Genomic DNA, 27493 nt, shown 5'->3' with positions numbered 1-27493 from the left:
CTTAAAAGTAGAGCACAAGTGATGGAAAATACACGAGCTGCTGGTCTGAGTCAAGCATCAATCTGTACAATTAAAAGGAATGAAGTGAAGATAGGAGCTTGTGCAATGAATAACCGTGGTTGTGACCTCCTGAAAAGAATATTACATATGTCAAGAGCTAAATAAGATAAAAAAATTACTGAGTGGCCTTAGTAGAAAACGAATAAAGTGCACCAGCTAATTTCCTCATAATAAAGAAGAAAGCCTAAGAGTACTATAAAACAATGTTTGATGAGGAAGGAAGGGCTCAGCTAGAGTGTCTGTTCAGTTCTGGTTGTTCCACAACTTTAAATTACACAAACAGTTGCATAATATTAAATTTTCTGGTAAAAAATGCCTCCAACTTTAGGAAATTATTTCTGAGAGTGGTTACAAGCCACAGCAAGTATTGGTTGTTAACAAAACACATCTTGTTTTTGGAAGATGCCTGGTAGAACCTACATCAGCAAGAAAGATAAAAGTGTGCTTGGATTCAAGGCAGAAAATGATCACTTCAGCTTGCTTCTATACAGTAATGCATTAGTTTTTATATAAGCCCTAATTTATTTATCACTTCAAGACTCCCCGTGCTTTAAATGCTGCAGACAGGAACACTTTGCAAGTTATTTGGAGGTCTAACTAATCATCATGAATGACAGAGAACATGTTTGCTGACTGTTTTAAACATCATTTTATGATGTTTAAAATGTCTCATTAGTTGCACGTGTCCTTTTACCTAGCATATTGTTGATAATTCTACCAACATTATTTCAAGAATATTGAATGCAAGAACCTTGAATTCAAGGTTTTCCTCACCCTTGATAATCCCCATACTTATCCTGTAATCTTGGAGGATGTATACCCACATGTCAAAAGTAGCGTTTTTACACCAACTACGATATCTTTGATACAACCAGTGGAAGAAGGAGTTATTAAGACAATTATATACAACACAAAAAAAGAAAAATGGTGTAGCAACATATCACAACAATGGATGCTGGCTCAGAGTTCTGAGTGCCAGAGTTCTGGCATAAATTTAATATTGCAAATGCTATTAACTACCACAAGTCAAAAGCCAATGGAACACAGTGTTCCAATCAACATTAAATGCAGGCTGCAAAAGATTATGGCCAAGTGTGGTGAATAATTTCACAGTTTTTTTTCCCTGGTTGAGAGGAAGGTCCAGTAAATTGTTCAGCCAAGGAGATTGTAGGTGAGGGCTTTAAAGATGTGAATTAACTCTTATTTGATGAAGAAAGATATCAAGGGGAAATGTTCCATACCCCCGGCCGGGATTGAACCCGCGGTCATAGAGTCCCGGCCGGGGGTATGGTTTATTTGCAATCGTGTCATTACGATTTCTTAAGTCAAGGGGAAATGTTGTCAGAGCTCAATGTCCCGATACAAGGAAGGCAGATAACAGGCAAGGATGAAGAACAACTAACAGAGAAACAGCTAACATAACAAAAGTTACATGAACAGTTTCATTTGTTTTGTAAAGCCGCAGATTATTTCTATGAAGAGGATTCTGACACTAGAAGTACTGCTCTGAAGCAGATTCTGGACAAGCTGATGCCTTGCCATCAGCTGTATAAAGTACTGCAGGATGAAACAGACCAGAGATACATCACAGAATACCTGAGCACTCCAATACAAACATCACCTAATGACAACTGTGCATTGATATCACTGCAAGAACCTCAGATGTCCATCTCAGCCAATGATCCACAACCTTCACCTCAGCCCAGCAGGGCCACACCATCCCTCTACACTTCCTTCAATATCATCCACATGCACCACCAACTAGAACTGTATGTAAGAAAAATTAATTTACATAGCCTTTATAAGTCTTCTTCTTTCAGCAAACTGGCCATATCCCACTGAGGCAGAGTGGCCCAAGAGAAAAAATGAAAGTTTCTCCTTTTAAGTTTAGTAGCATATAAAGGAGATGGGATTACTAGCCCTTTGCTCCCGGCATTTTAGTCACCTTTTACGACATGCATGGCTTACAGAGGAAGAATTCTGTTCCACTTTCCCATGGAGATAAGAGGACAAACAAGAACAAGCACAAGTAAGAAAACAGAGGAAAACCCAGAGGGATGTGTATATATACATGCTTGTACATGCATCTGTAGTGTGACCTAAGTGTAAGTAGAAGTAGCAAGACATACATACTTGAAATCTTGCATGTTTACGAGACAGAAAAACGACACCAGCATTCATAGCCATCTTGAAAAGCATAAATTAATCAATGAACCTCAGCATGGTTTTACAAAAGGGCGTTCCTGCCTTATGAATTTATTAACTTTTTTCACTAAGGTATTTGAGGAGGTAGATCATGGTAATGAATATGATATTGTGTACATGGACTTCAGTAAGGCTTTTGATAGTATCCCACATCAGAGACTATTGAGGAAAATTAAGGCACACGGAATAGGAGGATTTTTTTCCCAGAAAGAGGCGTGGCTGACAAACAGGCAGCAGAGAGTTTGCATAAATGGGGAGAAATCAGCATGGGGAAGCGTCACGAGCAGTGTTCCACAGGGGTCAGTGTTGGGCCCCTTGTTGATGTTCACAATCTACATAAATGACATAGAAGAGGGAATAGATAATGACATAAGCAAGTTTGCCGATGACACCAAAATAGGCTGTCGAATTCATTCTGACGAGGACATTACAACACTCCAGGAAGATATGAATAGACTGATGCAGTGGTTGGAGAAGTGGCAGATGTAGTTTAATATAGACAAATGCAAAATTCTAAACATTAGAAAGGAAAATAACCATGTCACATAAACTAAGTCACCCTGCCTCGGTGGGAGACGGCCGACTTGTTGAAAAAAAAAAAAAAAAAAAAAATGTAGATCTTAATATTACTGATTGCAAAAAGACTTTGAGAGTTCTGGTTAGCAGTAATCTAAACCCAAGACAACAGTTTATAAGTGTTCGCAATAACGAGAACAGAATCCTTGGCTTCATATCAAGAAGCATAAATAATAGGAGTCCTTAGGTTGTTCTTCAACTCTATATAGCCTTGGTTAGGCCTCATTTACATTTTGCTGCACAGTTTTCGTCACCGTATTACAGAATGGATATAAATGCTCTGGAAAATGTACAAAGGAGGATGACAAAGTTGATCCCATGTACCAGAAATCTTCCCTATTAGGATAGACTGAGGGCCCTGAATCTGCACTCTCTAGAAAGGCGTAGAGTTAGCGGGGATATGACTGAGTGTATAAATGGAAGACAGGAATAAATAAAGGGGATGTAAATAGCATGCTAAAAATATCTAGCCTAGACAGGACTCGCAGCAATGGCTTTAAGTTGGAAAAATTCAGATTAAGAAAGGATATAGGAAAGCACTGGTTTAGTAATAGAGTTGTGGATGAGTGGAACAAAGTCCCGAGTACAGTTATAGAGGCTAAAACACTGTGTAGTTTTAAAAGTAGGTTAGATAAATACAAGAGTGGGTGCAGGTGGGTGTGAGTTGGACCTCACTAGCTTGTGCTACTAGGTCAGATGCTGTGCTCCTTCCTTAAGTGAATGTGACCTGACCTGACTAGGTTGGGGCATTGGCTTAAGCCGATAGAAGACTTGGACCTGCCTCGCATGGGCCAGTAGGCTTGCTGCAGTATTCCTTCTTTTTTATGTTTTTTATGTAATCCTACCATCATGTAAAACAATTACAGGCTTCCATTTTACACTCACTTGGCAGGATGGTAGTGCCTCCCTGGGAGGTTGCTGTCTACCAACCTACTACCTTGGATAAGTATAAGTATTGTATTAAATATGCACACATCACATCATTACATCCTACTACAATTTTTTTTTTTTTTGAGAATTAAGAAACCTAAAAAATATGTTTGGCATATCAAGGGGTATGAAGAAAACAACCCTATTTTTTCTGTATATTCTTCAGTTAGTTTCACACAATTTTCTTTAATTACCAGATAAATGCTGTTTTCAGGAATCTAACTACTGTCTTAAACAAGGGTCTCCTGAAATTTTAAATTCATTAATATTATACCCATGGATCAACACTATGGATGTGAACAACAATCAAGCTTGATGGACTAAACACTTAAATTTTACTTCTCCACTTATATAAAGGCTGAGGGATTGAACATCTCGATCTTTTCTTCAATTGTTTGCAGTATTTTAAGGTACCTTTGTATTGAATGAAGCAGCCTGCTGTGAAGGCAAATGCTATGGAAATAAAGATACCCGAGTACTGCATGTGTGTCTCATTCATTTACCTGTTGAAATTGTATATGCCATTAACATAATAGTGATCCAGACTCTCAGTACTGGTGTGAAGCATAATCTTTAAATGCTGCAGAGAGGAGATTAGTTGGCAGAAATGTCTAAAGCTATGTGTAATAGGAATATGCAGATAAAAAATGAAGAAAATATAAGACTGTGAAGTTATAGGTAATGAAAAGTAGGGGACAGAGCATCCATCAGGCACTATATATGAGCTAACCAGACAAGAAATTTTAGAGGCAGGGAAAGTAATGCCTGCACTTTAGAAATGGGGTGTGGATACTGTGATTCAGTGGATCAACACCAGACCACATTCTCTGTGGCTTTTCTGCATACCATGAACCACAAAGGCAGCCATATACACAGGTACATGTATAAATATGGAAAAAAATAATTTATAACAGCTAACTGGAAAAAAAATTGAGTCATACCCAAGAGCTGGAGCTCATCCCCACTAACTCATGTATAACTGCCTATTTCTTATTCTTTATCTTCAATAAACTATATTAAGGCTACTTTTGAATAGCATACACATGCTTAAGTTATACAACCGGAAATAGTACAATAAGTATCTGACACAAATTGCACTTTTAAGACAAGTTTAAAGCAAGCATTAATCCATGGAAACCTAAATACATGTATAACAATCCACTAAAAGTCAAAAATATTAAGAGAAATAAATGCTGACAGCATATACTGCATACATTTTACACTAAACATGTTTAATTAAAAATAATAATTTAGCACACCTGAGTAATCTGTTATGTCGGACAGGTCATGACTGTCACCGTCCTCGCTCATGTAGCCAGGCGGTGGGGATTCGGTGGGAGGAAAAGTAGGTGGTGGCTCTAGCGTGGGAGCTACTGAGGTAAGAGAGGCAGAGTCACTAACACTGTCTGCTGTGAGGTCAGCAAGAGAGCTCAAGTCTTCGGCTGAGCCTGGGTCTGAGCCTGAGCCTCCCACGCCCCCACTACCACCGCCGCTACTACTGCTGCTGCTGCTACTACCCCGGGGTACCAAGATAGCTGGCAAAGCTGAAAATTAAACAAAACATGTAAAACATCTAATTTAAAATTCGAAATGAAGTTGACATAAGCTCTACATATATGAAACTTCTAAAACTACAATAGAGCCTCTCCTCACTTAGCAATGTACTCGTTTACTGACCATTCAGATTTACGACCAGCTCTCCAACCAGTATGCAAACCTAAATAATGTATATTAGAGCTGATTTCCTGTATTTTGTTTATTACGGTATACAGTACACTACAATATAAACATTTAAAAATATACCAGAAATGCTATAAATAGTGCACAGGTGACATTAAAAAATATCTAAAGATTTTTTTTTTTTTTTTATTATCACACTGGCCGATTCCCACCAAGGCAGGGTGGCCCGAAAAAGAAAAACTTTCACCATCATTCACTCCATCACTGTCTTGCCAGAAGGGTGCTTTACACTACAGTTTTTAAACTGCAACATTAACACCCCTCCTTCAGAGTGCAGGCACTGTACTTCCCATCTCCAGGACTCAAGTCCGGCCTGCCGGTTTCCCTGAACCCCTTCATAAATGTTACTTTGCTCACACTCCAACAGCACATCAAGTATTAAAAACCATTTGTCTCCATTCACTCCTATCAAACATGCTCACGCATGCCTGCTGGAAGTCCAAGCCCCTCGCACACAAAACCTCCTTTACCCCCTCTCTCCAACCTTTCCTAGGCCGACCCCTACCCCGCCTTCCTTCCACTACAGACTGATACACTCTTGAAGTCATTCTGTTTCACTCCATTCTCTCTACATGTCCGAACCACCTCAACAACCCTTCCTCAGCCCTCTGGACAACAGTTTTGGTAATCCCACACCTCCTCCTAACTACCAAACTACGAATTCTCTGCATTATATTCACACCACACATTGCCCTCAGACATGACATCTCCACTGCCTCCAGCCTTCTCCTCGCTGCAACATTCATCACCCATGCTTCACACCCATATAAGAGCGTTGGTAAAACTATACTCTCATACATTCCCCTCTTTGCCTCCAAGGACAAAGTTCTTTGTCTCCACAGACTCCTAAGTGCACCACTCACTCTTTTCCCCTCATCAATTCTATGATTCACCTCATCTTTCATAGACCCATCCGCTGACACGTCCACTCCCAAATATCTGAATACATTCACCTCCTCCATACTCTCTCCCTCCAATCTGATATTCAATCTTTCATCATCTAATCTTTTTGTTATCCTCATAACCTTACTCTTTCCTGTATTCACCTTTAATTTTCTTCTTTTGCACACCCTACCAAATTCATCCACCAACCTCTGCAACTTCTCTTCAGAATCTCCCAAGAGCACAGTGTCATCAGCAAAGAGCAGCTGTGACAACTCCCACTTCGTGTGTGATTCTTTATCTTTTAACTCCACGCCTCTTGCCAAGACCCTCGCATTTACTTCTCTTACAACCCCATCTATAAATATATTAAACAACCACGGTGACATCACACATCCCTGTCTAAGGCCTACTTTTACTGGGAAATAATTTCCCTCTTTCCTATGTACTCTAACTTGAGCCTCACTATCCTCGTAAAAACTCTTCACTGCTTTCAGTAACCTACCTCCTACACCATACACTTGCAACATCTGCCACATTGCCCCCCTATCCACCCTGTCATACGCCTTTTCCAAATCCATAAAAGGCGTATGACAGGGTGGATAGGGGGGCAATGTGGCAGATGTTGCAAGTGTATGGTGTAGGAGGTAGGTTACTAAAGATATCTAAAGATGGCTGACATAAACCCACTACCAGTATACAGTAGGGCCCCACCTATACAACACATTAGGTTCCAGGCTACCGCTGGAAAGCAGACATCACTTGAAAGTAGAACGCCATTTTTTTCCACTTAGAAATACATACATATGCCAGATGCAACAAATTTACACTAACATGTATTAAGCTAACATAGAACTAGGCATTAAAAACAATAAGTAAAATACACACACGGTACATTCATTACTTACCTTAAAATATTTGTAGTCTAAACGTAGGGTGAGAGGCGAGCAGTATTTATTTGTACTAAGTCAGGTGTAGGTAACCAAGAAGCCCACATGGCTCCCACTCCTAAACATAATATATATTTAAAGCAGCCTAGAGTGATAAAATACACACACACAGTACACTCATTACTTACCTTAAAATACAAGTATGCGTAGTCTAACCCCTTGACCTTCACAACCCCCAATCCTGAAGTGTCTCCTGGTGTCGCAAAATTTCAAAAAGAAAAAAAAAAATTTCTTATGAAATGATAGAGAATCTTTTCCCGATTGTAATGACACCAAAAACACGAAATTTGATGAAAAACTGATGGAATTACGCTCTCGTGAAGTTAGCAACCTCGGAGATATTTACAAATCGGCGATTTCGCCCACTTTGAGCCTTATTTTCGGCTAATTCCGTTGTTCCAGTCGACCAAACTCATAGCTATTTCTTTAGAACTCAATTTTTTCTATCGATTGAGTACAAGAAACTGCCCATTTACCGATTTCAACTACCCAATAACATGGTCAGAAATTTGCAATTTGGCCAATTTCACGAAAATTAAAAAATATGACAATTTCAAAATAAGGTCCAGAATGAACACTGCAGACATTCCTGGCTCTAAAATAACATTTTCTTTGTTCATCAATCATGTCTCCAAGCCCCTCTGATATTACTCTTGCTTTCTATTTTGAATTTTTATTCAAACAAAAAATATAAGATTTACTGTTATGCAGACTACTGCAATACTGTAATAATTGTATAAATAACATCAACCCATTCATGACTGCATAGTAGAATGGCTAGTTGGACATTTATTGGACAATGACATCATTTGTTTACTTTTGAACATCAACAAAAATCAAACATTTCCCCTACTTTGAGCTCCATTTCCAGTTTTTTTTATAGTAAAATCAATCAAAATCACCTCTGTTTCTATAATATGTTTTCCATTCTATCAAATGAGACCAAGAAAACGAGAATACAACCATAAATACTATACGAAAATAGCCCACAAAGTCGGCATTTTAATTAAAAAAAAACGGTCAGTTTTTTTTTTTTCTCATTATGCACTGCATGCTCCAGGATTTTTTTTTATATGGTGCACACTGACCACACAGACCCATTCTCTCACATGTGGGCCTACCAGCTTTCTCCTGCTTGATTTGAAGCCGCTAGAATTTATGAGTATATATACGTCAAACACGGTACCTCGTAAGACGTATATATACGACCTTGACAGTCAAAGGGTTAATGTAAGGTGAGAGGCGAGTAACATTTATTTGTAGGAAGTCAGGTGTAGGTAGTCGGTAGGTGTAGGTAGCCAGAAAGCCCACCTGGTTCCCACATCTAAATGTAATATACAATATTTAAAGCGGCCCCGAGCAATATTATTACCATCGATATACCTTGTTCGCCAAGTTTAATAATTTCTAACAACTATCTTTAGATGCCATCATAAACGAAGGGAGAAGTGATGAGAAAAAGTTATGCCGAGAATTGTAAACAAAGCCGAATGCGTTAAGGGGAGTGATCGAGTCAAAGGCGGATTGATACACATTTTCTCAGGTGCTAGACCAGACAAAACATAATTTTTTCCTTCGCCCAGCTACATCTGTTTATGTGCTATGTAATGTGTTTCTTATATAATTTTGAAGAAAATAACATAGATGGATTAATGAAAATGTCTATATTAACGTAAAATAAGACATTTAATGTGCCCAAGAATGATAATTATTATTATTACATATTAGGTACTTGGTTGGTAGACAGCAACCACCCAGGGAGGTACTACCGTTCTGCCAAGTGAGTTTAAAATGAAAGCCTGTAATTGTTTTACATGATGGTAGGATTCCTGGTGTGTTTTGTCTGTCTCGTAGATATGCAAGATTACAGGTACGTCTTGCTACTTCTACTTACACTTAGGTCACACTACACGTTTATTTATACACACTCATCTGCGCTTTCTTTGATTTTATCTTAGTTCTTATTCTAATTACTTTTCCTCTCATATCCATGGGGAGGTGGAATAAGAATCTTTCCTCCGTAAGTCATGCGTGTTGTAAAAGTCAACTAAAATGCCGGGAACAATGGGCTAGTAACCCATTTTCCTGTAATAATTACTAACAAGAATAATAAGAAGAAAACTGTCAAAGTGGGAAGTCTGAATGTGCGTGGATGTTGTGCAAATGATAAGAAAGAGATGATTGTGGATGTTATGAATAAGAAGAAGCTGGATGTCCTGGCTTTAAGTGAAACAAGCTGAAGGGGGTGGGTGAGTTTCAGTGGAGGAATAAATGGGATTAGGTCAGGGGTTTCTAATAGAGTTAGAGCTAAAGAAGGAGTAGCAATAATGTTGAAGGATAATATATGGCTGGAAAAGAGGGACTATAAATGTATTAATTCAAGGATTATGTGGAGTAAAATAAAGGTTGGATGTGAGAAGTGGGTTATAGTAAGCGTATATGCACCTGGGGAAGAGAGAAGTATAGAGGAGAGAGAGGAACTTTGGGAAATGTTGAGTGAATGCACGGGGAGTTTTGAACCAAGTGTGAGAGTACTTGTGGTTGGGGATTTTAATGCTAAAGTGGGTAAAAATATTGTGGAGGGAGCAGTAGGTAAATTTGGGGTGCCAGGGGTAAATGAAAATGGGGAGCCTTTAATTGAGCTATGTGTAGAAAGAGATTTGGTAATAAGTAATACATATTTTATGAAAAAGAGGATAAATAAATATACAAGGTATGATGTAGCACGTAATGAAAGTAGTTTGTTAGATTACGTATTGGTGGATAGAAGGTTAATGGGTAGGCTCCAGGATGTACATGTTTATAGAGGGGCAACTGATATATTGGATCATTATCTAGTTGTAGCTACAGTTAGAGTAAGAGGTAGATGGGATAAGAGGAAAATGGCAACAACAAGTAAGAGGGAGGTGAAAGTGTATAAACTAAGGGAGGAGGAAGTTTGGGTGAAATATAAGCAACTATTGGCAGAAAGGTGGGCTGGTGCAGGTATGAGTAGTGGGGAGGGGGGGATTGAAGAGGGTTGGAATAGTTTTAAAAATGCAGTATTAGAATGTGGGGCAGAAGTTTGTGGTTATAGGAGGGTGGGTGCAGAGGAAAAGAGGAGTGATTGGTGGAATGATGAAGTAAAGGGTGTGATAAAAGAGAAAAAGGTAGCTTATGAGAAGTTTTTACAAAGCAGAAGTGTTATAAGAAGAGCAGAGTATATGGAGAGTAAAAGAAAGGTGAAGAGAGTGGTGAGAGAGTGCAAAAGGAGAGCAGATGGTAGAGTGGGAGAGGTACTGTCAAGAAATTTTAATGAAAATAAGAAAAAAATTTTGGAGTGAGTTAAACAAGTTAAGAAAGCCTAGGGAACAAATGGATTTGTCAGTTAAAAACAGAGTAGGGGAGTTAGTAGATGGGGAGATGGAGGTTTTGGGTGGATAGCGAGAATATTTTGAGGAACTTTTAAATGTCGACAAAGAAAGGAAGGCGGTAATTTCATGCACTGGCCAGGGAGGTATACCATCTTTTAGGAGTGAAGAAGAGCAGGATGTGTGTGTGGGGGAGGTGCGTGAGGCATTACATAGAATGAAAGGGGGTAAAGCAGCTGGAACTGACAGGATCATAACAGAAATGTTAAAAGCAGGGGGGATATAGTGTTGAAATGGTTGGTATTTTTGTTTAATAAATGTATGAAAGAGGGGAAGGTACCTAGGGATTGGCAGAGTGTGTGTAGTCCCTTTATATAAAGGGAAGGGGGACAAAAGAGATTGTAAAAAATATAGAGGAATAAGTTTACTGAGTATACCAGGAAAAATATACGGTAGGGTTATTATTGAAAGAATTAGAGGCAAGACAGAATGTAGAATTGTGGATGAGCAAGGAGGTTTTAGAGTGGGTAGGGGATGTGTAGATCAAGTGTTTACATTGAAGCATATATGTGAGCAGTATTTAGATAAAGGTAGGGAAGTTTTTATTGCATTTATGGATTTAGAAAAGGCATATGATAGAGTGGATAGGGAAGCAATGTGGCAGATGTTGCAAGTACAGTATATGGAATAGGTGGTAAGTTACTAAAAGCTGTAAAGAGTTTTTATGGGGATAGTGAGGCTCAGGTTAGGGTGTGTAAAAGAGAGGGAGACTATTTCCCGATAAAATTAGGTCTTAGACAGGGATGTGTAATGTCACCATGGTTGTTTAATATATTTATAGATGGGGTTGTAAAAGAAGTAAATGCTAGGGTGTTCAGGAGAGGGGTGGGATTAAATTATGGGGAGCGATTGGTGGAATGATGATGTAAAGAGAGTAGTAAGGGAGAAAAAGTTAGCATATGAGAAGTTTTTACAAAGTAGAAGTGATGCAAGGAGGGAAGAGTATATGGAGAAAAAGAGAGAAGTTAAGAGAGTGGTGAAGCAATGTAAAAAGAGAGCAAATGAGAGAGTGGGTGAGATGTTATCAACAAATTTTGTTGAAAATAAGAAAAAGTTTTGGAGTGAGATTAACAAGTTAAGAAAGCCTAGAGAACAAATGGATTTGTCAGTTAAAAATAGGAGAGGAGAGTTATTAAATGGAGAGTTAGAGGTATTGGGAAGATGGAGGGAATATTTTGAGGAATTGTTAAATGTTGATGAAGATAGGGAAGCTGTGATTTCGTGTATAGGGCAAGGAGGAATAACATCTTGTAGGAATGAGGAAGAGCCAGTTGTGAGTGTGGGGGAAGTTCGTGAGGCAGTAGGTAAAATGAAAGGGGGTAAGGCAGCCGGGATTGATGGGATAAAGATAGAAATGTTAAAAGCAGGTGGGGATATAGTTTTGGAGTGGTTGGTGCAATTATTTAATAAATGTATGGAAGAGGGTAAGGTACCTAGGGATTGGCAGAGAGCATGCATAGTTCCTTTGTATAAAGGCAAAGGGGACAAAAGAGAGTGCAAAAATTATAGGGGGATAAGTCTGTTGAGTGTACCTGGTAAAGTGTATGGTAGAGTTATAATTGAAAGAATTAAGAGTAAGACGGAGGATAGGATAGCAGATGAACAAGGAGGCTTTAGGAAAGGTAGGGGGTGTGTGGACCAGGTGTTTACAGTGAAACATATAAGTGAACAGTATTTAGATAAGGCTAAAGAGGTCTTTGTGGCATTTATGGATTTGGAAAAGGCGTATGACAGGGTGGATAGGGGGGCAATGTGGCAGATGTTGCAAGTGTATGGTGTAGGAGGTAGGTTACTGAAAGCAGTGAAGAGTTTTTACGAGGATAGTGAGGCTCAAGTTAGAGTATGTAGGAAAGAGGGAAATTATTTCCCAGTAAAAGTAGGCCTTAGACAAGGATGTGTGATGTCACCGTGGTTGTTTAATATATTTATAGATGGGGTTGTAAGAGAAGTAAATGCGAGGGTCTTGGCAAGAGGCGTGGAGTTAAAAGATAAAGAATCACACACAAAGTGGGAGTTGTCACAGCTGCTCTTTGCTGATGACACTGTGCTCTTGGGAGATTCTGAAGAGAAGTTGCAGAGATTGGTGGATGAATTTGGTAGGGTGTGCAAAAGAAGAAAATTAAAGGTGAATACAGGAAAGAGTAAGGTTATGAGGATAACAAAAAGATTAGGTGATGAAAGATTGAATATCAGATTGGAGGGAGAGAGTATGGAGGAGGTGAACGTATTCAGATATTTGGGAGTGGACGTGTCAGCGGATGGGTCTATGAAAGATGAGGTGAATCATAGAATTGATGAGGGAAAAAGAGTGAGTGGTGCACTTAGGAGTCTGTGGAGACAAAGAACTTTGTCCTTGGAGGCAAAGAGGGGAATGTATGAGAGTATAGTTTTACCAACGCTCTTATATGGGTGTGAAGCGTGGGTGATGAATGTTGCAGCGAGGAGAAGGCTGGAGGCAGTGGAGATGTCGTGTCTGAGGGCAATGTGTGGTGTGAATATAATGCAGAGAATTCGTAGTTTGGAAGTTAGGAGGAGGTGCGGGATTACCAAAACTGTTGTCCAGAGGGCTGAGGAAGGGTTGTTGAGGTGGTTCGGACATGTAGAGAGAATGGAGCGAAACAGAATGACTTCAAGAGTGTATCAGTCTGTAGTGGAAGGAAGGCGGGGTAGGGGTCGGCCTAGGAAGGGTTGGAGGGAGGGGGTAAAGGAGGTTTTGTGTGCGAGGGGCTTGGACTTCCAGCAGGCATGCGTGAGCGTGTTTGATAGGAGTGAATGGAGACAAATGGTTTTTAATACTTGACGTGCTGTTGGAGTGTGAGCAAAGTAACATTTATGAAGGGATTCAGGGAAACCGGCAGGCCGGACTTGAGTCCTGGAGATGGGAAGTACAGTGCCTGCACTCTGAAGGAGGGGTGTTAATGTTGCAGTTTAAAAACTGTAGTGTAAAGCACCCTTCTGGCAAGACAGTGATGGAGTGAATGATGGTGAAAGTTTTTCTTTTTCGGGCCACCCTGCCTTGGTGGGAATCGGCCAGTGTGATAATAAAAAAAATAAAGAATTAAATACAAAATGGGAAGTGACACAGTTACTTTTTGCTGATGATACTGTGCTTATGGGAGATTCTAAAGAAAAATTGCAAAGGTTAGTGGACGAATTTGGGAGTGTGTGTAAAGGTAGAAAGTTGAAAGTGAACATAGAAAAGAATAAGGTGATGAGAGTATCAAATGATTTAGATAAAGAAAAATTGGATATCAAATTGGGGAGGAGGAGTATGGAAGAAGTTAATGTTTTCAGATATTTGGGAGTTGACGTGTCAGCGGATGGATTTATGAAGGATGAGGTTAATCATAGAATTGATGAAGGAAAAAAGGTGAGTGGTGCATTGAAGTATATGTGGTGCAAAAAATGTTATCTATGGAGGCAAAGAAGGGAATGTATGAAAGTATATTAGTACCAACACACTTATATGGGTGTGAAGCCTGGGTTGTAAATGGTGCACCGAGGAGGCAGTTGGAGGCAGTGCAGATGTCCTGTCTAAGGGCAATGTGTGGTGTAAATATTATGCAGAAAATTCGGAGTGTGGAAATTAGGAGGAGGTGTGGAGTTAATAAAAGTATTAGTCAGAGGGCTGAAGAGGGGTTGTTGAGGTGGTTTGGTCATTTAGAGAGATTGGATCAAAGTAGAATGACATGGAGAGCGTATAAATCTGTAGGGGAAGGAAGGCGAGGTAGGGGCCATCCTCGAAAAGGTTGGAGGGAGGGGGTAAAGGAGGTGTTGTGGGCGAGGGGTTTGGACTTCCGGCAAGCGTGCGTGAGCATGTTAGATAGGAGTGAATGGAGACAAATGGCATTTGGGACCTGACGATCTGTTGGAGTGTGAGCAGGGTAATATTTAGTGAAGGGATTCTGGGAAACTGGCTATTTTATATAACTGGACTTGAGTCCTGGAAATGGGAAGTACAATGCCTGCACTCTAAAGGAGGGGCTTGAGATATTGGCAGTTTGGAGGAATATACTATTGTGTATTTTTATACGTATATACTTCTAAACTGTTGTATTCTGGGCACCTCTGCAAAAACAGTGATTATGTGTGAGTGAGGTGAAAGTGTTGAATGATGATGAAAGTATTTTCTTTTTGGGGATTTTCTTTCTTTTTGTGTCGCCCTGCCTCGGTGGGAGACGGCCGACTTGTTGAAAAAAAAAAAAAATTAGTATTATTATTACTATGGCATCAAGACTAGAAGGACACTCTTAGTGATATTAAAGTGTACCTGCATGCCAGCACAGTATGTTTATTTAGTTACAGGTACAGTACATATAAGTATTCTAGGTGATAGGTTGGTAGACAGCAACTGCCCAGGGAGGTACTACCGTCCTGCCAAGTGAGTGTAAAACGAAAGCCTGTAATTGTTTTACATGATGGTAGGATTGCTGGTGTCCATTTTTCTGTCTCATAAACATGCAAAGTTTCAGGTACGTCTTGTTACTTCTACTTACACTTAGGTCACACTACACATACATGTACAGTGGAACCTCAAATATTGAACTTTCTTCGGTCCAGAAGGCTGTTCGAGTGCCTTTACCGAATGAATTTATTCCCATCAGGAATAATGTAAATTAGATTAGTCCATTTCAGACCCTCAAAAATGCACTTATAAAAGCACTTACAAAAATACACTTACATAATTAGTCGTGTTGGGAGCAGTTCGATTTTTGAGGTTCCACTGTACAAGCATATATATACACACCCCTCTGGGTTTTCTTCTATTTTCTTATTAGTTCTTGTTCTTGTTTATTTCCTCTTACCTCCATGGGGAAGTGGAACAGAATTCTTCCTCCGTAAGCCATGCGTGTTGTAAGAGGCGACTAAAATGCCAGGAGCAAGGGGCTAGTAACCCCTTCTCCTGTATATATTATTAAATGTAAAAGGAGAAACTTTCATTTTTCCTTTTGGGCCACCCCACCTTGGTGGCATACAGCCGGTGTGTTAAAAGAAAGAAAGACATATAAGTATAATTATCAGAGTACATATAAAATATGTCATAACTTTAAAACACTTGAAATTTTGAAAAGTTTCCAGACATAATGGAGAGATGTGCTCATGGAGAATATAAACAAGCCAGGTGGCCTGCGGTGACTGCATTAAAAATTCAGGCGAGGGGAGCTGTATAGCGAGTTTTAGTCATCACTTGAAATGTCTATATTAGCGGAACACCGTAAGACTAAATGCCGTAAAGCAGGACCCTACTGTAGTATGCTCCTCACTTAACAACCAATTCGCTTACCAACGTACTCTTAGGAATGGAACCCCTTCATTAAGTGAGGAGAGGCTGTACTACACTGTAACTAAGAGTAGATAATTTTTTTCAAATTTCTATACAAAACAATCTCAAATCACAAGTTAATAAGACACAGTGCTCCTTAATCAATTCTGAAATTTAGTTTCCATGACAAGAAATAAGTTGAGAGCTTTTAAAACCTTAATCAAATTATTATTTGATAACGGGGCCTGTAGCAGTGTCAACAGCCAGTGTAATGGCTTCAAAATTTTTAAGTATTTTCCTTACATGAATTAACACTGAAGGAAAAAAAAAATTTCTTGTAATAAAGAAAAAAAAAAAGTAAATGTTTCATTAATTTTCATTTTTTGTTAAATGCTATTATTCCAATCAAACATGAAATGTGTAATAGAATAATTTCTATACAGTGGAAAGTCGGCTTACGAATGCCCCACCATGCAAATTTTTCAGGATATGAACAGTCGCTCAGTCGATTTTTTGCTTCTGGATACGAACAAAATTTCAGGATGAGAACTTCCCCTTCAAGGGAGGTTCCTTGGTGAGGGGCTCTTGATCTAGGAAATTGGATCTGTGCTCCAGTTCCCTAAATAACTAATAATAATAATAATAATAATAATAATAATAATAATAATAATAATAATAATAATACACTGCAGCAGGCCTGTTGGCCCACACTAGGCAGGTCCTTCACAATCCATCCCACTAACAGAATATTTGCCCAACTCAATTTTCAATGCTACCCAAGAAATAAGCTTTGATAATTCTAGTTACTCATGTGCAAGTCCCACTCACATCCATGTATTTATCCAACACAAATTTGAAACTACCCAAGGTTTAAGCCTCAATAACCACACTAGACAGACTGTTCTACTCATCAACATAGGAACATACGAAAGGAGGAACACTGCAACAGGCCTGTTGGCCCATACTTGGCAGGTCCTTCACAAATCCAACCCACTAACAGAATAAATGCTACCCAAGTAATAAGCTTTAATAATTCTGTGATAAATGGTTTAAAACCGACAAGTTGAAGATTGAGACACTTATGCAACACATGGGAATCTTTATTGAAGAAACATTTTGCCACACAGTGGCTTCATCAGTCCAATACAAATCAGAAGGGTGTAAGGAGAGGAGTAGTATGAGGTAATCAGTCCCTCAGCCTGAAGTCCATCAGTCTTGTAGAAAGTACAGCATAGGGCCGTAGAAGTGGCTTATATACTGTAGTCAGGTGAGGCGAAGCAGGAGGAGGCAGGGTCATAGTGAATATGCATATGAAGGAAAGCAGAGGATATACAAATCTTGAAGTCCCTCTGAATTTGTATATAAACACTATGTCCAATATTCCTACACTTTAGCCCTGAGGTTGAAGAGGATATGAAAACACTATGTAAAATCATCTGATTTTCACACAGATTACTTACTTAGCTGTTTTAACTTTTAAGGTTTAAATGATAAGATATTACAAGAAACTCAGTGGAAATAAGTCACTTTGACTTTTTTTTTTTTTTTTTTGGGGGGGGGGGGTATCCTAAGTAATCTACACATATGTTACTACGTATGATAATTTGTTTAACTGTATTTATGTGCACTTGTACCTAAATAAAGTTACTTAACATTAGTAGAGTACTGCAGTAGGCTTACTGGACCATGCTAGACACGTCAAACTCATATCCAACCACATCCACTCGTGTACTTGTCCAAACTATTTTTAAAGCTACACAAAGTTTTGTGATAGTTCTAGATTTACACTCATCCGTATTATGTCTATGGCTGAGAACTACTCGTGGCCTGTAATAAACATTGTTTAAAATGCAACTGTTCTGAAGCTTTTATAGCCTCTCAGTGGTTGTGGCACTTACTACCTCCTCGTCACAGTGAAAGGGTTAATGACTTTTTGTACAAATTGTACAGTACAAGTATTATATATAAAACCAGTGCAGCTTCCATATACTCATGCAATGAAAACCATGTCTTTCAAATACATTTTTTTAAAACAAGGTAAGCTAGCATCCGATGAAGATAAGATGAAATATTTATCGGGATTTCTTTTTGAAGTGCATTTTTGTTAAGTCCTTACATGAGCATACAGTATTAACCTTTGTAGATGAATGGTTCAGAGAACCGACATGTTGATAAATTAGACACATGTGCAACTCTTGGGTATCTTTATTGAGGAAACGTTTCGCCACACAGTGGCTTCATCAGTCCATACATAGGAGAAACTTGAAGAACAGGAGGAGAATGAGGTAATCAGTCCCTCAACCTTGAGTCGATGTGTTCAGTCCATCAATCTTGAGTAGAATACTCAAGATTGATGGACTGAACACATCGACTCAAGGTTGAGGGACTGATTACCTCATTCTCCTCCTGTTCTTCAAGTTTCTCCTATGTATGGACTGATGAAGCCACTGTGTGGCGAAACGTTTCCTCAATAAAGATACCCAAGAGTTGCACATGTGTCTAATTTATCAGTATTAACCTTACACAAAAATACTAACCTGGCGCCTCTATTTTAGTGTAATGATATGGGTTGACGCAGACCTCCTCTTTTTTGAGGTTGAAAGCGTACTGGCAATGGTCAAGTGCACGAAGTTCGTGATGGCTCTGTAACTCAGGCCAGCGCCACAACCGGCAGTAGATGACATGCGGCAGTCCTTTTTTATGAGAGACCTGCAGCCGCCCATCCAGGGACCTGTTAATGTTGCAACATTTTAGTTCTCCCAAAAGATTTACAAAATCAAAACACAGTAATCAAATTAGATCTAGTTACCTTACAAGTCACTGGATGTATTGCCAAGAACAATGCATGGCATTCTCTATCTATAAGAAACAAAATGGAGAAATGCTGAAATTGTAGGTTATACAGTGCCTAAGGAATGGAAGGACTCAAATTTAACCCAAGGAAAGGGAGGGGCAGTTCTAGTCTGTATTATAAATAGTGATGACTAGGATTCATTTATCTCTGTATGTGGAAGGAGGCTAGTGTAGCACTAAGAAAAAAAAAGACAGTGTAAAATGTGTTGAGAAGATGATATACATACAGTTACATTATATTTTAGAATCAGAGAGATTACAAAAATCTTTAATAAATGAGCTATAATACAGTACCATTACTATTTACAAACAATTTATGCACATTACAGGAGAAACAAGCACTGAATCGTAGAAAAATCTTAGTGTTGAGGGATATATATTTAATTTTTCAAGGATGAATGTCTATGAACACTAAACTACAGATGTACAGAACTTGCAATATTGTACAGACATATAGGAATCACAGTAATAGATAGAATAAAAGGCAGGTGAGGGAGAGCACACTGGGTTATGGAAGTGCAACCCAGGAGTCCACTATTTACCCACATTATTCCTACTGCAAGGAGCTGACTTTAATATTCTGTATTTGGCCAAATTTATGATAGGAAATTATTCATATTTCATTTCCTGTGAAGCCTTGGATGAGTTATAATGTGAGAAGAACCACAAATATAGTGAAAGTTAAAGCAGTGTATTAAATATATACTTATTAGTACTGCAACATTGCACTTTTTATTAAATTTTGGCACATACCTACTAGTACAAAGTATAGTGCAGTATAGTGGAATCTTACATTTTATTGGACAGTTAACTCCCTTATTATTTAAACAGTTATATAAAATGTAATGTGACTGATATTCTGCTGGCTAGGTTAGTGTCTCAATACATTCAATAAAAATTTATTCATTTCATTTATTTATTTATTTATTTATTTATTTATTTATTTGAACATGATACAGAGTAGTACAAATGAATACAGTTAAGTGCAACATGCCAAAGCCCCTTGTATGCAGAGCATTATGGGCAGGCATAAAATTAACTTAAGATTAACCAAGCAGTGATATATTCAGTGGTAAAACATTATTGTAAACAGATAACAATTAACCCTTTGAGGGTCGACAGGCCCTCTCCGAAACTCGTTCTCAGGGTCGGCCAAATTTAAAAAAAAAAAAAAATTATTTTCTCTTATGAAAAGATAGAGAATCTTTTCCCGATCATAAAGACACCAAAAGTTTGAAATTTGATAGAAAACTTACGGAATTATGCTCTCGCAAAGTTAGCGGTCTCGGCGATGTTTACGCATCGGCGTTTTTGCCCACTTTGAGCCCCATTTTCGGCCAATTTCACTGTACTAGTCGACAAAAAACATGAATATTTCGCTAGAACTCCATTTTTTCTATCGAATGGGAGCAAGAAACCACCCATTTATGAAATTCAACTATCCAGTACAGTGGTCAGAATTTAGCAATTTTGCCAATTTCACACAAATTTCAAAAGATGCCAATTTCCGAATAGGGTCCAGAATAAACAAGAAAGACATTCCTGGCACTAAAATGACATTTCCTCTGGTCAGTAGTAACGTCTCAAGGCTCCTCTTATATTCTTTTGCTTTCCACTTTGAATTTTTATTTTCACAAAAAATATAAGATTTACTGTTATGCAGACTACTGCATTAGTGCAAAAAATGGTATAAATATTATTGGTGCACTTGTGAAAGAATATTAGACTCGCCAGTTGACGTGTATTGCACGCTTGGCACGATTTGTTTACTTTTGAAGTTTGGTAAAAATCGAACATTTCTGCTACTTTGAGCTCAATTTCAAGGCACCTTTCATTGTAAAACCAGTCAAAATCATCTCAATTTCTGTAATATGTCTTCCATTCTATAAAATGAGACCAAGAAAACTAGAATACAACAATAAATACCATACGAAAATACACTGCAAAGTCGCTGATTTATTAAAAAAAAATGGTCAAAGTTTTTTTTTTCTCATTATGCACTGTGTGCTGCAGGATTTTTTTTAGACTGTGCACACTGACCACATAGACCCATTCTTTCATATGAAGGCCTACCAGCTTTCTCCCACTAGATTTGAGACCGCTAGAATTTATGAGTACTAGTACGTCAAAAAACCCTACGCGTAAGACATACTAGTACGACCAAAACCCTCAAAGGGTTAAGCACAAATGAGTATTACAAAGACAGGTCATATGGTCATTTACTGTATTGCTGTGCATTCAGTAGAATGGAGTATTCTGTTGGGTAATGTAATTAAAAAATAACAAAGTTTGATTGGGTATCAGGTTAAACATTTATGAGATACAATTATGAGAAACATTTATGATACAATTTTTAAGATACAATTATTCAGCATTTATTTGGTTGTGGGTAAGTGATTTTTGAGAAGAGACTTGAATTTATAAGCAGTGTTTCTTTTATATTTACAGGTAACGAATTCCAGATTTTAGGGCCTTTTATGTGCACTGAGGTTTTGCATAGCGTGAGATGGACACGAGGAACATCAAAGAGTGATCTGTGCCTTGTGTTATGGTCATGTGTTCTGTTGAGGTTGGTAAGGAGACATTTGAGGGGAGGGTTTATATCCGAGTTAAGTGTTCTATGTATGTAATAGGTGCAGTAATAAGTATGGATGTTTTGCATGGTGAGTAGGTTTAGGGTTTTGAATATTGGTGGAGTGTGCTGCCTGTAGTGGGAATTTGTTATTCTGACTGCAGCCTTTTGTTGGGTAATTAGTGGTCTCAGATGGTTTATTGTCGTTGAGCCCCATGCACAAATTCCATAGGTGAGATAGGGGTAAATAAGTGAGTGATATAGGGCCAGGAGGGCTGACTGTGGAACATAGTACCGTATCTTCTATAGTATGCCTATGGTCTTGGAAATTTGCTGTATGTGTGTTTGAAATTTGAGTCTATTATCAAGGTGGATTCCTAAGAATTTTCCCTCTGTGAGTTTTGTGATAGGTGATCCGTTTATCATTATGTTAAGAGGGACATCTGTAGCTCTGTTACCAAACTGAATGTAGTAGGTTTTGTCAATCTTTAGAATAAGTTTGTTAGTCCTCATCCAGGTAGATATTTTCTGTAATTCGGTATTTACAGTATTGGCTAGCATGACTGGGCATGACATTATTATGATATTTAAGCTTTTAGATACCGGCCATTTATGAAATTTTTATTTTTTTTTATTTTTTCAAACTTAGGGACAAAAGGGGGTTTTCAATTTGCACGTACGTACGTACGTACGTGTGTGTGTGTGTGTGTGTGTGTGTGTGTGTGTGTGTGTGTGTGTGTGTGTGTGTGTGTGTGTGTGTGTGTGTGTGTGTGTGTGTGTGTGTGTGTACATATGTATATATATAATATATATATATATATATATATATATATATATATATATACAGTGGACCCCCGGTTAACGATATTTTTTCACTCCAGAAGTATGTTCAGGTACCAGTACTGACCGAATTTGTTCCCATAAGGAATATTGTGAAGTAGATTAGTCCATTTCAGACCCCCAAACATACAAGTACAAACGCACTTACATAAATACACTTACATAATTGGTCGCATTCGGAGGTAATCGTTATGCGGGGGTCCACTGTATATATATATATTTTTTTCAACAAGTCGATCGTCTCCCACCGAGGCAGGGTGACCCAAAAAAGAAAGAAAATCCCCAAAAAGAAAATACTTTCATCATCATTCAACACTTTCACCACACTCACACATTATCACTGCTTTTGCAGAGGTGCCCAGAATACAACAGTTTAGAAGCATATACGTATAAAGATACACAACATATCCCTCCAAACTGCCAATATCCCAAACCACTCCTTTAAAGTGCAGGCATTGTATTTCCCATTTCCAGGACTCAAGTCTGACTATATGAAAATAACCGGTTTCCCTGAATCCCTTCACTAAATATTACCCTGCTCACACTCCAACAGATCGTCAGGTCCCAAGTATCATTCGTCTCCATTCACTCCTATCTAACACGCTCATGCACGCTTGCTGGAAGTCCAAGCCCCTCGCCCACAAAACCTCCTTTACCCCCTCTTTCCAACCCTTTCGAGGATGACCCCTACCCCTCTTTCCTTCCCCTATAGATTTATATGCTTTCCATGTCATTCTACTTTGATCCATTCTCTCTAAATGACCAAACCACCTGAACAACCCCTCTTCTGCCCTCTGACTAATGCTTTTATTAACTCCACACCTTCTCCTAATTTCCACACTCCGAATTTTCTGCATAATATTTACACCACACATTGCCCTTAGACAGGACATCTCCACTGCCTCCAACCGTCTCCTAGCTGCTGCATTTACCACCCAAGCTTCACATCCATATAAGAGTGTTGGTACTACTATACTTTCATACATTCCCTTCTTTGCCTCCATAGATAACGTTTTTTGACTCCACATATACCTCAACGCACCACTTACCTTTTTTCCCTCATCAATTCTATGATTAACCTCATCCTTCATAAATCCATCCGCCGACACGTCAACTCCCAAGTATCTGAAAACATTCACTTCTTCCATACTCCTCCTCCCCAATTTGATATCCAATTTTTCTTTATCTAAATCATTTGATACCCTCATCACCTTACTCTTTTCTATGTTCACTTTCAACTTTCTACCTTTACACACATTCTCAAAATCATCCACTAACCTTTGCAATTTTTCTTTAGAATCTCCCATAAGCACAGTATCATCAGCAAAAAGTAACTGTGTCAATTCCCATTTTGAATTTGATTCCCCATAATTTAATCCTACCCCTCTCCCGAACACCCTAGCATTTACTTCTTGTACAACCCCATCTATAAATATATTAAACAACCATGGTGACATTACACATCCCTGTCTAAGACCTACTTTTACCGGGAAGTATTCTCCCTCTCTTCTACACACCCTAACCTGAGCCTCACTATCCTCATAAAAGCTCTTTACAGCATTTAGTAACTTACCACCTATTCCATAAACTTGCAACATCTGCCACATTGTTCCTCTATCCACTCTATCATATGCCTTTTCTAAATCCATAAATGCAATAAAAACTTCCCTACCTTTATCTAAATACTGTTCACATATATGCTTCAATGTAAACACTTGATCTACACATCCCCTACCCACTCTGAAACCTCCTTGCTCATCCGCAATTCTACATTCTGTCTTACCTCTAATTCTTTCAATTATAACCCTACCGTATACTTTTCCTGGTATACTCAGTAAACTTATTCCTCTATAATTTTTACAATCTCTTTTGTCCCCTTTCCCTTTATATAAAGGGACTATACATGCTCTCCGCCAATCCCTAGGTACCTTCCCCTCTTTCATACATTTATTAAACAAAAGTACCAACCACTCCAACACTATATCCCCCCCTGCTTTTAACATTTCTGTCATGATCCCATCAGTTCCAGCTGCTTTACCCCCTTTCATTCTACGTAATGCCTCACGTACCTCCACCACACTTACATTCTGCTCTTCTTCACTCCTAAAAGATGGTATACCTCCCTGGCCAGTGCATGAAATTACCACCTCCCTTTCTTCCTCAACATTTAAAAGTTCCTCAAAATATTCTCGCCATCTATCTAATACCTCCCTCTCCCCATCTACTAACTCCCCAACTCTGTTTTTAACGGACAAATCCATACTTTCCCTAGGCTTTCTTAACTTGTTTAACTCACTCCAAAATTTTTTCTTATTTTCATTAAAATTTCTTGACAGTGCCTCTCCCACTCTTTCATCTGCTCTCCTTTTGCACTCTCTCACCACTCTCTTCACTTTTCTTTTACTCTCCATATACTCTGCTCTTCTTATAACACTTCTGCTCTGTAAAAACCTCTCGTAAGCTACCTTTTTCTCTTTTATCACACCCTTTACTTCATCATTCCACCAATCACTCCTCTTTCCTCCTGCCCCCACCCTCCTATAACCACAAACTTCTGCCCCACATTCTAATACTGCATTTTTAAAACTATTCCAACCCTCTTCAACCCCCCCACTACTCATCTTTGCACTAGCCCACCTTTCTGCCAATAGTCGCTTATATCTCGCCCGAACTTCCTCCTCCCTTAGTTTATACACTTTCACCTCCCTCTTACTTGTTGTTGCCACCTTCCTCTTTTCCCATCTACGTCTTACTCTAACTGTAGCTACAACTAAATAATGATCTGATATATCAGTTGCCCCTCTATAAACATGTACATCCTGGAGCCTACCCATCAACCTTTTATCCACCAATACATAAACTAACAAACTACTTTCATTACGTGCTACATCATACCTTGTATATTTATTTATCCTCTTTTTCATAAAATATGTATTACTTATTACCAAATTTATTTCTACACATAGCTCAATTAAAGGCTCCCCATTTACATTTACCCCTGGCACCCCAAATTTACCTACTACTCCCTCCATAACATTTTTACCCACTTTAGCATTGAAATCCCCAACCACCATTACTCTCACACTTGATTCAAAACTCCCCACGCATTCACTCAACATTTCCCAGAATCTCTCTCTCCTCTACACTTCTCTCTTCTCCAGGTGCATACACGCTTACTATAACCCACTTTTCACATCCAATCTTTATTTTACTCCACATAATCCTTGAATTTATGCATTTGTAGTCCCTCTTTTCCTGCCATAGCTTATCCTTCAACATTATTGCTACTCCTTCTTTAGCTCTAACTCTATTTGAAACCCCTGACCTAATCCCATTTATTCCTCTCCATTGAAACTCTCCCACCCCCTTCAGCTTTGTTTCACTTAAAGCCAGGACATCCAGTTTCTTCTCATTCATAACATCCACAATCATCTCTTTCTTATCATTTGCACAACATCCACGCACATTCAGACTTCCCACTTTGACAATTTTCTTCTTATTCTTTTTAGTAATCTTTACAGGAAAAGGGGTTACTAGCCCATTGTTCCCAGCATTTTAGTTGACTTTTACAACACGCATGGCTTACGGAGGAAAGATTCTTATTCCACTTCCCCATGGATATAAAAGGAAAAGTAATAAGACCAAGAACTATTAAGATAAAATCAAAGAAAACTCAGATGAGTGTGTATAAATAAACGTGTACATGTATGTGTAGTGTGACCTAAGTGTAAGTAGAAGTAGCAAGACGTACCTGTAATCTTGCATATTTTTGAGACAGACAAAAGACACCAGCAATCCTACCATCATGTAAAACAATTACAGGCTTTCATTTTACACTCACTTGGCAGGACAGTAGTACCTCCCTGGGTATATATATATGGCAGTTTAAGGGGTAAAGCTTATTAACTGGACAATTGTTGCTATGGCTGTATTTCACCTGTACAACAAGCAAGAACACTAATCCCTTAAATTGAATCTAAATACAAATAGTATAAACCTCTAAATACAAATACACCTACCATCCGACTTATGACCTGCTCAACATATGACCATTCGACTTACGACCGTGTTTTCTATGCCAAATTTCTGGGAAATAATCAATTGTTTATGTTGTACACAGTGTTTATCCTAAACCTTACAGTATAAAATATAGTAATAACAGCATAAAAAGTAAAGTACAAAATGAAATACCAAAATAAAACAATAAAATAAAGTCATTACAAAAATATGATGTTAATATTCAGTAGTAAGGTTCGACTTATGTCCATTTTGACTTACGACCTGTTTGTCGGAACTGAACTCGGTCGTAAGTCGGATGGTACCTGTATAACCTTTTAATACTGTCTGGGTATTTATTTGTGTACAATTTAGATAATGGGTTGACAGAAAGCAACCATCCAGGGTACTAACATTCAGTCATATGTGTGTTTCACAAACATGTTGAATGTTTTGCACTGTGGCAGTATAGTGGTCTTTTCTTTCTTTCTCATGAACTTATAAGATGACAAGTACCAGCATTTTCCAGTCAGCACTCATAAATGCCCTACGGAATTCTTTAATATTGCATTAATTCTTTCCTAATACAGTGGAACCTTGGTTTTCGTACGCCCCAGTTTTCGTAGGATTCAGTTTTCGACTATTTTTGCCATCAAAATTTTGTCCCAGTTTTCGTACATCACCTCGGTTTTTGTAGAGTTGACAATGATCCGCACCAAATGCGTTCACCTGCCCGCCCACGTCACTCGGCCACTCAAGCACTGAGTAACTCAGTCTGCCCTTGTTTATTGTTGAGTGAGCATCACCCCACGCGTTCAGCTGAAACATTTCGTAATAATCCATTTTTTTGTGCTTGTTTATTGAGTGAAATTGCTAAACAAATCACCAAGTGGGCAAAGAAAGCTCCAAGTGCCATTCCTTTGATAAAGAAGGCAAAAAACATGATAGAATTCAAAAAAGAAGTCATAGCTAAGTACGAAAGTGGCGTACGGGTGACCGATCTCGCCAGGATTTTTTGTGCGACAGGGGTACAGTGACTCACAAGCTGGTCCTAGTGCCAGTAAAAGACAAAGAAGGGAAGTACGTGTAACCGCAGATAAGGCCTTGATACCTTAAGTACTTATGGAAGGGGATTCCCCTTCCAAACAATAATCTCCTTCTCCCCTCCTCGCCGTCTTCCATACGCCAACAAGAGTCTTCAATAAATGTAAAAGTA

The 27493-nt window shown here is 38.6% G+C and overlaps 1 protein-coding gene across 4 annotated transcripts in view; it reads right to left on the bottom strand.

The window, feature by feature from the left end:
- The window catches only part of LOC128699158 (mothers against decapentaplegic homolog 3), a 504184-nt gene that overhangs the window by 455855 nt on the left and 20836 nt on the right, over window positions 1-27493 (bottom strand). For 3 of the 4 annotated variants that reach the window (XM_070096672.1, XM_070096673.1, XM_070096674.1), the window contains exons 2-3: window positions 18554-18747; window positions 5031-5315 (exon numbers count right to left, since the gene is read on the bottom strand). In XM_070096672.1, the coding sequence (XP_069952773.1) occupies window positions 5031-5315; window positions 18554-18747 (479 nt within the window). Of the gene's footprint in view, window positions 1-3948; window positions 4275-5030; window positions 5316-18553; window positions 18748-27493 lie in introns of those variants that run through there. The other variant, XM_053791707.2, reaches the window with a different exon arrangement.

This window comes from Cherax quadricarinatus, chromosome 54 (assembly GCF_038502225.1).
Source record: "Cherax quadricarinatus isolate ZL_2023a chromosome 54, ASM3850222v1, whole genome shotgun sequence".
In the NCBI taxonomy this organism is placed as follows: domain Eukaryota; kingdom Metazoa; phylum Arthropoda; class Malacostraca; order Decapoda; family Parastacidae; genus Cherax; species Cherax quadricarinatus.
This window is presented reverse-complemented; position numbering and strand designations above follow the sequence as displayed.